Source organism: Zonotrichia albicollis, chromosome Z, assembly GCF_047830755.1.
Source record: "Zonotrichia albicollis isolate bZonAlb1 chromosome Z, bZonAlb1.hap1, whole genome shotgun sequence".
In the NCBI taxonomy this organism is placed as follows: Eukaryota; Metazoa; Chordata; class Aves; order Passeriformes; family Passerellidae; genus Zonotrichia; species Zonotrichia albicollis.
In genome coordinates this window covers 86,330,378-86,344,986 of record NC_133860.1, presented here as the reverse complement: position 1 = coordinate 86,344,986, position 14,609 = coordinate 86,330,378, and the positions used below count along the sequence as shown (strand labels likewise).

The window sequence follows — 14,609 nt, the reverse complement described above, 5'->3', positions numbered from 1 at the left end:
ATGCTGTGACTAACAGAAGGCTTGGGGTTGGGGTGGCGGGGGGAGAACTTTTTGTGGGAAAAAGTTATTTTGAAAATGACTGGATGCTTTCACAGTGTCATGGCCAGGGTGTTGAGTTCAGTCAAAAGATTTCCCTTTGGAAAATGACGTATTTCAGGGATCCACTACCTGTTTACCTTGACTCTGCTGGTGACATAGTGGCTTTTCAGGGCAGCTGTGTCTTGCAAAAGAAAGCTCCTTGCACACAGTATTTTAGGCATCACCAAATGATTTAACAGCCACTTTCTTTCTCTGTTATTGAGTATTTAACCAGGTTCTTCACTTGGATGACTAAATTATAGAAGCCTTAGACAGTGGGGAGGATTTTCTAGCTGCACACGGAAGATAAATCCATAAGATAACTTCATTATGCTTCATACCACTTCTGCTTTCCTTGTATTTTCCTCATCTGTCACTAGTGATGTCAGCAATAGAAAGCACCTGGAGGTGGTTGGATTCCCCATGTGCTCTTCACTTAAGAGAGCAGTTTATCAATGGTCATAAAAATGGTGCAGCTGGTGGTAAAGGGTTTTGTACAACATCCATATTACACTGAAATTCTTCAGGGAGATACCTGCATTTTTACAGGCTGTGGTAGAGTGGGCTACTTTTGGTCAGAGCCTGTAAATTTGAGCACAGTGTGAGCATTTAGTAGTGATGAAAAACAGTGACAGTAAGTAAATGCACTCAGTGTCCCCTCCCCAGGCAGGGCCACCTTGCTGACCACTGTGACCCCACACTGCATGGCCAGTGACCAGTGGTGGCAAAGGCACCACAAGGTCTGGAGGTCTCATTTGAGTTTAGAATTCTGCACAGGAGGGACCCAAAACCTGCAGGAAAATGTCCTGCAGACACTGGACCTGCAGGGGCAGCAGCAAGAACTGGATCTGGGAGTTTGGATGCTTGGGAGAGCAGCCGGGAGGAGAACAGAGATAACATCTCACCACGTGGCCACGCCCTGCTCATCAGCCTGCTTTAATTCTCCCTGATGAACACTGTCCTCCCGTTCAGTTTCCATCTTCAAATCTCCCTGTTTGCCAGGGGAGGAGTGTTGAAAGAGCTGCTCCTGAAAGTTCTTGTGTTTCAGTGGTGGCTCTGCACCTCTGAAGAGAGAGGAAGAATGATACACTTTCTACTTTAGAGGCTGAAATGAAATTAGATCTAAATGCATTCCAAGCAATGAAGGCAAATTTGCCTGTTAATCTGGCTTGCATCTCCTTTTTCCCCTCCTCACTGTCAAAGCAGCATTACCAGTACCTGTGCCTGTGTCACCTCTTCTCAGTCCTGCTGTGTTCCTGCAGGAGCATCTCCCAGGAGCAAACAGAGGCCAAGGCAGCAAGAAAGGAGATGTGGAATGTGGGAACTGGGAAAAGGGCAACAGTGTCTGGACGTCCAGGAGAAATGTTTATTTGCACCACTTCTCCTATCTTTTCCCCCAAAAGGGGGGCCTGCTTCTTAATTTCTAAGGGAATTCAGGCTGAGCAAGAAGATCTGGCTCAGTGGGCCTCTGAAGGTGAGGTGGAGATAGGAAAATGTTTGGTGTCAGGAGGGAAATCCATTTTTTAGCTGATTCTGTCACCTTCCCAGCTTACCCTGTCTGCCTTGCCTTTCCTTCATGGTCTCCCTCCAAAGGCACCTTAACCCACCCCTCCCTGCTGCCCTGCTGCCACTACACTACCCAAAACCACAATTAACTCTCTCCTGCTGTCAAATTAACTTGTTACCCCAGGTTTTAAACTTGCCTTCCTCATCAGGAGGAATAGAAATAGTACAAATATGTTATTTCGCCTTCAGAATGACACCTGGCAATGTTTGTTACCTATTGATTTAAATAATTTAGCATTTTAAAAGGAACAAATCAACTTAATTTGTTTTGGGGATACTTAAAGATTGAGGACAATTTTATATCAATTAAAATCAGTGGTAATTCATTTATGATGGAACTAATGTAATTAATTAGATAGTTGCTGCTTATCTTCTTTCTAATACATACATTGCTTTTAAACATCTGCTCAGTAGTCCATTATGATAGCACAGGAGTGATTTTACCTGAGAGCAATAGAGGAGCAGATGCTTCCTGATGACAGCTTCCCCGTTTATTTAGGAAACAGCCAGTCAGTCCTGGATTCACAGTTTTAACTTGAAGCATGGCAGGCATGCAAGTAAATTTGAAAATCAGAAACAAAAAAATTGAGAAACAAGTTTCTTCATAGTATTTTTAATTTCAAATAATTTTTAATAGTTTTTGCAGTTTGGTTACGATGCCTTTTTTGGTTAGTGTTGTATATGACATTTTTTAAGGCTGATGTTTGTTTTTTCTTTTGTTTTGTGGTGTCTGTACATGTGAATGTTTTGCAGCAGTTACAAAACCATCCAAATTTAAATTTGATTTCAGTGTTGTCCAGTGCAGTAACTAAAATTCAGCATCAGCTCAAAAAGAGTCAGAACAACAATATAAATAGGAAAAAAAGGAGAACAATTATTCAGAGAAAGAGTTAAAATAGGCTGTCATGACATATGTAAAAATAAAGTGTCAGCTTTGCTTTTTAAAAATAAGTTACACCTGTGTTTTGTATTTATGGCTTTATCAGTAGCTGGTTAAAGAGTGAAAATGAGGTCTTGTGGGCTGATATAAAACTGTCTGAGGCTCCTTGGTTCTAGTGACCCATTTGTAGATTTTTAGCTGTTTCAAAGATCACCTAAAATGACTGTACTCGTTTTATTCATCTCATCAGCAAAGTTCATCTCATCAGCTACAGAGATACCATCGAAACTTGTAGGCTACAAAATGTACTTTGCCTGCAAAAATACTGTGGGCTGTACTTGCAGAGACTGTAAAGAGCACGATTGCACATCAGTGATGTGTCTTTTTAAATCAGAAAACGTGAAATTGCTGTTTCCTGAGAGGAAGGGGGATTAGAGTAGCCCTGAGAAGGATTCAGCTATTTGCTTTTGTGTGCAGATCTAAAATAGTCACAAATTAGTCATTTTACCATTATATACAGAATGCAGTGTATGCAGACAGTCTTTTTTGTAGAACAGTGGTATTTAACACAGGAACAGGTAGGGTTGCCATTTCTAGAAGTATCTTTTAGGGCAGGGTAAGCTGGTGACTAAGCAGGAGGCAAGGCCGTGGTATCTGATGAAACATTAATGCCTTCTCAAAAGCACCATGTAGGCTCAGCTCTGAGCACAGACTCCTCTTCCCCACTCTCACTGTACCTGGGTTTGGTTTTTTTGTTTTCTTTTCCCACAGGCTGCTGGTGGTCTCTTTTGCTATTCTTACTGAAGCATTAATCAATTTTAAAGAAGGTTCAGTGTTATATAGAGAAGACTATTTTTTAAGCTGTGTTTTACATATAACCACTGGGTATGAATTTGTGTGAGGCGGGAAAGAACATCCCTTCTTGGTCTGTCACTCATGAATGTGGGAACTGGGAATGTCATACCTGTCTTTGTCTGGCCTGTGGCATCAGGAACAGCAATCAACACTGCCCTTCTGGCAGGTTGACTTCTTCACATACAGTTTTTAAAACTAGGTTAACCCAGAAGAGGATGTTTTCAAGCGTTCCCATTTAGTGCTTTAGGCACTTGTTTCCCCATAAGCAAAAATCAGCCATTTCCCTGCAGGCATCTGGGATTTACCAGGGAACCTCTGCTCCGTGGCCATCTGTGATCTTCTCACTTTGTGTCCAGAAATGTTTGGGCACTTCCTTGGTGTGCAGCTCCCCAAGGTCTGGGCTTTCACTTGTGGACTTGTGTGCCTCTGCCTCAGCAGCATCCGGGTGCCCAATACATTAAATCTGGGGAAAGTCACATCAGGAAAAAAGCCTGAAAGTATCTTGAGTGTCGTTACTGTTAAACTTTATCAGTTTTTATATTTTTTTCATATATCAATTCATCCATTGCTGACTTGATAAAGGATGTGAGATAAAAATGCAAAATATCTTCAAATTTCTGGTGTGTTGTATGAGCATAATGTTCAGAGGATGCTGGTTCTTCTTTTCTGCTCAGTCTTTTTCTGTTTTGCTTGGACAGATACCATAAGCCAATATTCAGGGTTGCTTGGCAATAGCCAAGTCATGAAATGCACACCCAACCTGTGGGGCATTATGGTTGCTTAGTTCATGCATGTAAATTTGGGGGTTTGAGCGCTGAACAAGTCCACACCCAGAGTGTCTTCTTGGAAAGTTTGTTCTTATGTTTAATCTTAATGGCATTATTAATTTAATGGTTACATTTTCAGAGACATTGAGTTATGACAGCTTTTAGAAAAGTCCAAACAACTGCGTGCTTAGCACTGTTGGAATATTAATTTGAAATGTTGTGAAATTTGTGCTGCAGCTGTGGTATATCTCAATGCAATTAGTTTCATCTATTTTGATTTGTTTCAAATCTACCATAAACTTTAGTACTTTACACCTGGAATATACACTAACAGGGGAAAAAAAACATTCTCAGTTTTATTATTACATTTTATGTTATTGTTATAACTACATTATATGATACATTTTATATTATTAGTAAAAGCAACTCCTGGCAAAAAGCCTTTAAAGAAAGTAGATCAGAGGATTTTTGGTGGATGCATTTGATTTGTCTTTTGGCAAGCAAAACCGGATTATTTAAGGATACACTTCTAAAATGGTCTATACTGAATGTAATGAGTACAGGTACAGCTGTAGTCCCCTTATTGTGCCAGTTCCTGTGCCATGAAGATTTTAGAAAGAGCAGCTTAGAAAGATCTCAATTTTGGAAGGGCTTGCAGAGAGTTTGTGGAAGGGAGCGTGTAAGATGTCAGTAGGTTTCAGACCACTCTGATTTTCTTGCTGGCGTTGAAAAATTCCCCTGTGGGTTTGCACGAGCAGTGCGGTGGAAGCGGTGGCCGCCGTTAATTTCTGTTGCGCACATTTACCGAGCCCATGACAATTTCCCCGGGCACAGCAGCAGGGGCTGTGTATACCCTAACCCTAACCCTAACCCTAACCCTAACCCTAGGTGAAACTGCATCTCCATGCTAGAATTTTCTGGCCATGAAACTCCAGGAGAGTTGGGCTGAACTGGAAAGCACAGGAAGGAAAGCATTCAACATGAGGAGAGACGGACAACAGCTTCCACAAAGATGGAAAAATAAGCAGATGAGGAGCCTGCAGGCTGGACAGGGGTGACAGAAGCAGGAGGTTCAGTAAAGGTCTGTCACATCATGACTGACACAGAAAGAAGCAAATAGGAGCTGGCTGTTCACTGGTTCTCCTAAGAATTAGAGGGACCTGGTGGTGCTGTCACACAAGAAGGTTTAAACCAACAGAAGGAAGTACTTTTTCATACAAAGCATAACCTAACCTAACATGCTGCCGTGGCCTCGTGTGTCGTTGCAGGAGCCCCCGGATGAGTGCCAGGCCGCTGCGGTGTGCGGCACAGAGGAAGCGGTTCGCTACGAGTACCACGTCCTCTACTCCGGCAGCTACCAGGTGCCTGTGCTGTACTTCAGAGCCTGCTTCTTGGGTAAGGCCAGCACACACCCCCACGTGCTGCGTGCACTGGGTGTTGGGAAACTTGTCCTAAGTTTGAGGAAGAGATGTAATAAGAAACCAAGAGGTGAGGCTGCTCACCAGAGAGTTTTTCAGTGCTCTGGACTCAGAGCTCCAGGACCGTGGAGGAGATTATATCATCTCAGCCCGAGGGAGGCTGATCTTTGGCTCCTGGCATCTTGCCTGTGGTTGACTGAAACTGCCGGTCATTTTTCTTGTTGTTTTCTTGAAATGACTACAAAAACTTAGTGCTGCAGGTTTAAACTGGGCTGGGCAATCAGTGGACATAACCACAGTGCTTGAGCCACAAGGCTGGGGTCTAAATGTGTCTTTTAAAATGTATGCTGTTTTCTGTTTAAATTTGCTGCTTAGGGGAAAATAAAATAATACCAATAGGATATTGACTTTTTGTTTTGTATTGAAGCTGGCACTTGAAACAGTCTGATCCTGTCCCCTCGCTGCTATGTTTATCTTGCTACCCACAGTTCTGTGACTGTAGCCACTGTGATTTCAGCCCCCATCCTGTCAGGGGAGAAAGGAGGGACACTCAGCCTCCCATGGAGGCCACTGTTGGTGTCACTTCTTTAATCAGCAGGCACAGAGTGATCACACTGCAGCCCTGGCTGTGCTCTGTGCCCCAAGCCTGTGTGCCTGCGCTCCAGGGGCACCTGGCTTGTGCCTGCAGTGGTGTGGCCAGCAGGACCAGCTTGTGGCACCTGGGGACAATGTTGAGTGATGAGCATGGCTGTGTTGGGTTAAGGCTTGGACTCGATCATTTTAGAGCTCTTTTCCAACCCAAACGATTCTGTGATCAGCATCTTCTGTGTTTTGAATAATATCTTAACTTTATCTAGATAAAGATGTCTGACTGTTGCCAGTGATATCTTTTCCTTTTTAATTAAAAAGTAGCTTAAGCTGCTTTGAATGTGTTTGGTAGATTTAATCACTCTCTGCCTTATATTGTTTAATGGTTTCTAATTTTGCAGTGTTAGCGTTTCGAAAAGCACTTCAGATTCAAAATTGAAGAACAAATTCTCTTAGGCTCCCTGGTGGAAAGATTTTAGTCTGAGGTGCAGTTTCAGGAATGGATAATTTGGGGTAAATTTTCAGAGTGGGACATGGGGAACTGGGGACATTGCTCTGCCTTTACCACCACCAAAACTCATTTGCACACATCCTGTTGCAAATTTATTTCCAGCATTATTACAGGCATTTACAAACGTGCAGTGCTTTTGCCTTTGAACTTATTGTGCAGACAGGAAGATGAAGGTAGTTTTGCTGTGAGAGACGGTTTAGCCTATTTGTGGTCCTGAAAAATGTCATCATCTTGATTTTTGCTGAATTTATAGTGCAGTGTCTCTACAGAAGAGGACGGAGATGGTGCAGGTAGAGGAAGTAGGACAGTATCTCTACTGTACTGTACTTCCATGTAATTAGTATTCACCATAAGCAGTTAATCACCAGAGAAGAGCTCACAGAGACAAAACAAGTTGTTTAGCTTGTCAGCACCAGGGAATCGGAGGTGTTGAAACATGACTCCTTATAGCTGGAAGTGGATATTACAGGAGCCAGTGGATGATCTAATGCACAATCATGGTATTATGTGCCAACAGCTCCCCTTGCAGTACAGAACTGTAATTGCTCCTACAAGTACAATTATCCTTTAAAACACTTCTTGGGAACCTTTCACAATGGAAAACAAGGGCTTTTTTTAGAGGCTTCCGAAGGTCACCTGGGTTCTCTTCAGCATTTTGCATTCTCTTTTAAATTATAACAATACCTGACTCTTGAAGGGAGCAGGATACTAAATGCTGGCAGTAAGTGTGTTTCCTACAGTGTTACCAGCTGGTATTCTCTGATTTTAATTATGGGCAGCTTACTTTTGAAAATGAAGGATTCTGTCTTCCCTGCACGTTGTTGGTCTGCCTGTGCTGTGCTGTCTGAAGGTCCCAAAGTGGAATTTTTGGAAATGTACAGCTGGCACACAATCACTTGAGATACCTGAGAAGAGTATCCTTTGTCTTGTCCCAAACCTGCTGTGAGGAAAACTCTGGAAAATCCCCTGAGTTTTTTTTCTCTTGAGGTAATAGTCCATGTGATGGGCTCCTCACTTCGTTTGTCAGACAATCAGCAATGCTCGCTGCATTGCTCACCTGCACTAATCAAGGAACAATCTCCACAAGATTCACCTCAATTTCCCAGTCTAAATTCCTACCATTGTTTGTAGACTCAGTAAGAGGAAGGGTTCCTCACAAGTCTCCTGTGAGCTGCTCCTGGCTCCCCTGGGATCCTGCCCATACTGATCCCTGTGCTAATTAGAGCTGGCTTCTGTAATCCTTCCAGTGGTTCCACAGCCCTGCCCTGTCTTGCCTTCCCCAGCACAGGGCACAGAGCTGGAATTCAGAGCTCTGCTTCCTCCCTGGCAGTGTCTGCAATGCCCATCACACCTGGGAGACAATGATTGCTCTGTTCAGCAATCTGGCTGAGGCTTTTGCAGCATTCACCTCCTCCCTTTGTGTAACAGCAGCCGATGCCAGCCTGTCCAAATCTGCGCTCCAGCAGACGCTTTACAGACTTCTCTAGAATGTTGGAATCAATGAAATCCTGCCTTTCTCCTGCTGCATGTGAGTGCAGCTTCCATTTACCTGGTCTCTCAGCCCCTCCTAGCAAAAAGGCTCCCCGTGGAGTTGCTGGGGGGATTTTCCTGTGATCTCCAGCTTGGTTGGCATCCTCAGGAGCGTGTGCCAATGAAGACATCCAGTTCTCACTCCTCTCTGCTAGAACTGTTGTTCAGGCATTACAGATCACTTCTTCTGCAGAAGAGAAAAAAAGTTGCATTATATCCTTGCCCTTGCTGTCTAAATTGGATTAAATAACCTCTTTTCTTTTAACTCGTCTTTTGACCTTTTTTTGTTGTTTGTGAAATAAAGTTTGCTACGTAAGGTGGTGCAAGGTAAGGTTTGAAATTTTGATTACAACAGAAATAAAACATTTTGAGAGACATCTAAACTTTCTTGTAATCCCAGGGGATGGATTTACAGGGAAGATCTTGTTCTGTGCAAGGACAAATACTTCAGTTGAAAATAGTGATTAAGCATGATGAGACTGTCTGGAAAGGTGTTTGGGAACATTATAGGGTACAAGAAGATATTTTTAGGCAGTGTGTATATACATAAGAAACATTTTTCACTGCCTCATGATACTTGCCACGTGGTATTTATTCCTAATTTCAGACCTGCTGAAGTCACAGTCAAGTGTCAGGAGCTCAGGGCAGAGGCTAATTTCTCCAAAATCAGCCGTGTGCCTGCCATACCATCCAGAAACGGAGCCCTTCTTCCTTCCCCTGGCTTCTGAGACTACCAAATAGGTAGTTGAAGAAATGCATGAACCCCTGCTGATATCTGATGTCAGCAATTAGCCCTCTTGGAGACAGATGGTGTAGGCAATTATCCTTCCCCTTCAATGCTGGCATCAGCCAGATGGGCTGAGCTAGGTCCAGTAAGCTTTCTTTAATCAGCAGAGTATTTTCCTCTTTTCCTACTCTTTAAGATGTCAAGGAGCTTCAGTCTTTTCCTGAACCATCCCCATCTGAAGCCAGGCATTCAGAACCCTCTTGCCATACATTAGGAAGCCCACAGTGAGGTATCAGCAGCACAGGTGAGCACAGGCAGGAATCACCCCTTGTGTGTAGGGAAAATAATGGCTTGTCTCACAGTTCTCCTTTTTCCTGCAAAGGCAGAGGAAGCAGCAGGAAAGCTGGCTAAACACTGAAAAGAAAGAGCAGGACTAATGGGAGTCAACAAGGACTGCACCCTCACTCCTCTAGAGAAGAGAAAAGGAATGAGGTTTTCAGGCTGACCTGCTCAAAACACTCTGTCAGCTCAGTGGCAGCTAAATCCCTGCCAATAAAAACCATGCTAATCAGTGGTTAGAGAGAGGGAGCTTCTGAGATAGGGCAACTTCCTCCAACCCTGAAGGCATGACTTTCTGTATTCACAACCACATTGAGCCTGACTGAAGTGCTTTCCAGAATACAGATTTACTTCCTGAGCTCAAAAACATGTAACCACCGTGTCCTTTCTCAGAAACACAGCTGCTCTAAAGACTAGATCCTGTAAGAACTGGTTTTATTGTGGCTTTGGACATAAATGAAATTGAATAATTTCTGTGATCATATATTCTCTTCAGCTGTAGGAGGTTTTTTTTTCTCATTTGGTAGTGGTTTTTAATATTGTTTCTTTATAAAATACATCAGAATGAAGCCTCAACAATTTGTGCACCGTTTCAGCCAAAGCCTAAAATAACTTTTAACTGAAAATCTTAGAAATTGTTAAAAGCTTTTAATTGGGAATCTCTGAAATTACTAAAAGCCCTCACTACACATGAAGAAAATAGAATACAGTGACATGGGAAGCCTGAAAATTTTCTCCGAAAATAAATATGGAATTCTGTCTGCCTAAAGAATTTCTGCTCTTTGCAGAAATTAAGATCCAGCTGAGAATGCTGCTCCTGTGTGGTCTGACAGCCTCACCTTGCTGCTGTGAGAGGGCACTCAGTATTCTGCCTTTAACTATTTCTTATTTGTGAGGATGTGATTGAGTTAACCCCAGCTGGGCAGTCAAGAAGCTTGTCTCAGAAAAGTCTGTTGTAGCCTAAACAGTGTACATAATAAAACCATCCCAGCTGAACTTGGGGTAAGCCTTGGGACGCACAGCAAGCTGTGTCCTTGTGGCTGGATGGTGACTAAATAAATGCATGGGTGTGTGAATCTGGAACTTTCACCTTCTTCTCCTGCCCCTTCTCTTGGCTGGGTGCTGCTGTTTCCTTCAGGTTGTGGCTGAACTTCCCAGCTCAGCTCCATCCCAGGGAAGAAAAGAGGCACAGGGAAGGCGAGAGGCTGCTTGGCTCAGCAGGTGCCACAGCGGGCCCTTGTTGCCAGCAGCAACAATTACTGCCTGCTCTGTCGGACCAGCTGGATGCTTGAGGTCTCCGTGGTTGTAAGAATGTGTAACAGGGCTGCTAAACCTGTGAGAAGGGGGAGGAAGGGGGTAAGAGAGCCCAAAGAATACTGATCTGTGTTTAGAGCACGGCCGGGAGCTTGTGAATAGAATGAATTCGCCATGTGGTAAAGGCAAAACTTGTTTTTACCTATAACATGGTTGATATTTCAGTAAATTCTGATAATTTATAAAAATGGGACTAACTGAGTCGGAGTAATCCATTGCATGTGTACATGAATCTGCTCAGTGTTATTATAAAAATTCTCAGAGAAAGGTGTACAGAGCACGTCTAGAGTGGCAAATCAGGTGTTGCACTAGAACACACGTTATTGCAGATTTTACACTTGGGCTTTCTCTGCTGAGAACAAAATTGCAGATATGCATGGCATTTCATATCACCTGCACACAGGTGATCTGAGTGTAAATACACCCTTCTGAAATAAATTTATGCTGTTGTAACAAATTTCTTTGTGAATGTTAGGCTGTCCCTAGCACAACTGTGGTATCTGTCATCACAAGGCAGTGGATGCGATGGTCTAACAAGTCTTACCTTCATGAAAATAGCATGGAAAAGCTGATTAATATGCTGTTACCCCCTTAGATACTTCATTTGCCGTGTGATTCTACTATATGGTGCTTCAGAACTTCCTGGGTTTTTTTATATATATGTGCAGAAAATAAAACAGAGGTTGTAGGCAGCTGGTTTGAACTTGTGTCTAAACATGGCATTCAAATATTAATTGTGTGAATAAATCTTTTTCATTTTACAGACATGCAAATGTCAGTAGAATAAAACTGATTATCTGAGGATGATGGTTTCTGACACCTGACAAATGCCAAGATGAAGCTACTTATTGAAAATCTATCAAATACTCTGTTTGCCATAAACAAATATTCATTAAAATAGACATGCTTATTTTCTAAGTGCTTGACACTAATATCTTGGCGTAATTCTAGCATCACAGCTGAAAACCTGATGAAGTAAAGCTATATAAATGCAGCTCAAGAAAACATTGTGGACACACAAAAACTTTTATCTGCAGAATTTTGTTCCTTAGATTTTCTTCACTCTCTCACTATGAGTTGCATATATTTACAGTAGATGATTCTTCATTATGTTATTTTGTGGTTTTAAATCCACCTTACCAAAGCTCTGTTTTAAAAAGCCAGTTACACTTCACTCCGTACAATCAGCACAGTGAGTTGTTACTCTCAGGTAACAACTGACAGAGAAGAAAACCAAGCAGGGAATTTAGGGTGGTTCTGTGTGCACCTTCAGCCAGGATTTGAACAGATTTCAGTTTTAATTTTGCTGTTCTGTATTAAAGACACAGCGTGCCCAAGAGCTTTGGCTAAAGGTGGTTGTTTCTTCCTCCAGATGGAAGGCCTTTAACTCTGGATGAAATATGGGGGAGTGTTCATGCATCCTACCAGGCTCGTCTGCAGGAAGGGCCCTGGGACACTATTACACAGCAGGTGAGAATCCTCTGGTCCTTCATGAAGTGGGGGAATGAAATATATGTCTTGGTCATCAGTGGTCTTATTCCTCTCTTGCACAGAAGGGAAAAAAATAAAATAATAAAAAAATATATATCTCTATATCACGTCGTGCTGAACCATTTACCAGCAATAGTTTCAGTCCCGGATTTTGAAGGGTATATAAGTGTTCACCATTTAAGGCTTGCTTTGACAGTATCTCACATTTAAAATACTTCTCCAAAGCCAGTCCTAAAAATTTCAGGCAGTTTCTGAGTAATTGTGAATTTGGGTAAATACAAAAGCAGACTTGTTTATGTAAATAAAACATATTGTTGTAACATTTCTCGGATTGTCTGGTAATCAAATTTCCAAAAAAGACTGTGTGTAATTTTCAGTTTTAAATAGATTTGCAGTCTTCAGGATTGAACAAGAGAAAATTGGTTTCCTATTCTAAAATAAGCTGGTGCTGTCTAATAGCTCAGAGCTGAGCTGGTTGTTCTGGTGTCTTCCCTTTGCTCCAGGTTTCATGAACAAACCTGACAAAGAATTGAGACTCTCCAGGTGTGAATTTTTTCACCCTTGGACCAAGATTGTAATGTGTCTTTTCTCCCTCCCCTTCCCCTGCTTGATTTTTTTATTTCAGCTGTTTCCAGGCACTCAGGTCTCCTGCCACAGCAGCATGACAAAGATGTGACATCCACCAGGTCCTACAGGTGCTCCCTTAATTCAAATAACACAGTTTAATTACAGGATGCCTGTTTGTAGATGGTGCTCAGCCATGGGAACACCAACACAACAACAATTCTTGTTTTTTACAGCCACAGACTATTATGTATCTTATAGCAGCTTCCTGAGAAGCTACCAAGCCATGGGTGTTCTGGTGATTGCTGTGCATGTGTGAATTCCAGTTGTGAGCTGGCAGCTTCCAGCTTCCTATACTACACACTTTTCACATGAAGCATTAATTACCTGGTTTGTCTGTGAATGAAGATGAGGAAACTGGGTTTTGATAACTTAATGTAATAATGCAGCACTACTGAGAATAAAGCATAAACGGGATGTTTGGGATGTGTGAAATCAGAGTTGTGGAAGCCAAAAGGAAATTCAGGTCACTCCCACACGGGGATTATTTTTGCTTCTTAAGGGACAGTAAAGTAAAAACTGTCCTGCATCTAATAACTGGAGGTGTGTGTGGGATACTTACACACAAATTCCTGCAGAAATAGGAGTTCTGGGTGGCAGAATGTGTGGAGTGATGAGTCTGGTTCTGGGACACTCTCCAGGGGTGGTACAGTCAGCTGTGAGTGCACTGACAAACACAGGAAGAACATTTTGGAGAAATTAGCAGAGTTAACAGCTGCAAAATGTGACTTTCTGTGAAATAAGGAGATTATGGAAGATATTGAAAACTAGCCTGCAAGCCTCAGATCAAAGCAAGAGCCAGGTCTACAAGAAAAAAACCTGCTTTTCTCTGTCAAATGAATCAGGGTTCTAACTGAAATACAGAGTTTTGTCTTGCCTTGCTGCTTTTCTGCTGACCCATTTTGTTATGTGGGTTAGGCTTTGCCTGCAGGGACACAGATCCTATAATGCAAGTCACTGGGCAAACTCATCAAATCAGGCTTGAGCACTCAGTGCACATGAGCAACAGAATAAAAAATGGTTTAGGATTTTAATCCAAAAGAGATACAAATTTTAGATGCTACAAGCACTCCACCACTGGGAAGAAAAATCGAGTTTGCCAAGGGTAACCTGTATGTTACTTAACTTTTAACTAGAGCTAGCTGATGTGCACCGTGATTGGCAGGCCAGGAAAAGAAAGGCTTACTGACTTTTTGGGACTTTTTTCCCCATATATTTTATGAAATGAGGGTGTCAGACCTGTGCACATTTCTGATACAACTACCTTTTGGTGTATACTCGCTGTGATAGAATACATCTATAATGAAATACATCTCAGGAACTGAGACAAGCTGCAAAGAGTGGAGATATTTGACATGTGCGGATTTTAGGTAAAATTTGGACTTTTATAGTTATTTTTGATGATGTTGGAAAGCTATGCATGTTTCCAGAGAAAGCATCCTGAAATATTTTTCCCGACTAGATTACTGCAAAAAGCAGAAGTCAACTAGTTACCTTCTCATAAATAAATTAACATGATAAGGTTGCATAGTATTTTATAATGATAATTGATAAATGGTGATGATTTAATTGCACTTCCTCTAGTAATAATCTTAAAATGCTCAGATGAAGTTCCTGTGATTGGCTTTCTTGTGAGTTAAATCTCCCTGGGGTCTTCAGTCATCCCTTCTCTACATCCGGCGATAACTTGCTTTAGCTGTTTTAAATAATACAAATCAATTAGAACACACAGCTGTTTAACAAAACTTCCAAATGTTGCTACAGGTCTCTGTGGGTATTTCCTGATGACTTATAATGACATCAATTTAGCACACCTGGTAAGATCTGTGTGAGCTGGAAGTGGCTTAATTCTGCAATGACAGGAAAATTAAGGCGTATTTATGGATTACTGTTGCCTTCCAGAAATGTTGCCAACTGTGAT

At 42.1% G+C, this 14,609-nt stretch overlaps 1 protein-coding gene across 1 annotated transcript in view; it reads left to right on the top strand.

Moving 5' to 3' along the window:
* The window catches only part of ATG10 (autophagy related 10), a 62,596-nt gene that overhangs the window by 33,978 nt on the left and 14,009 nt on the right, over positions 1-14,609 (top strand). Inside the window, exons 4-5 of the mRNA XM_074532499.1 lie at positions 5,415-5,541; positions 11,946-12,043. Coding sequence (XP_074388600.1) covers positions 5,415-5,541; positions 11,946-12,043 — 225 coding nt within the window. The remainder of the gene's footprint in view (positions 1-5,414; positions 5,542-11,945; positions 12,044-14,609) is intronic.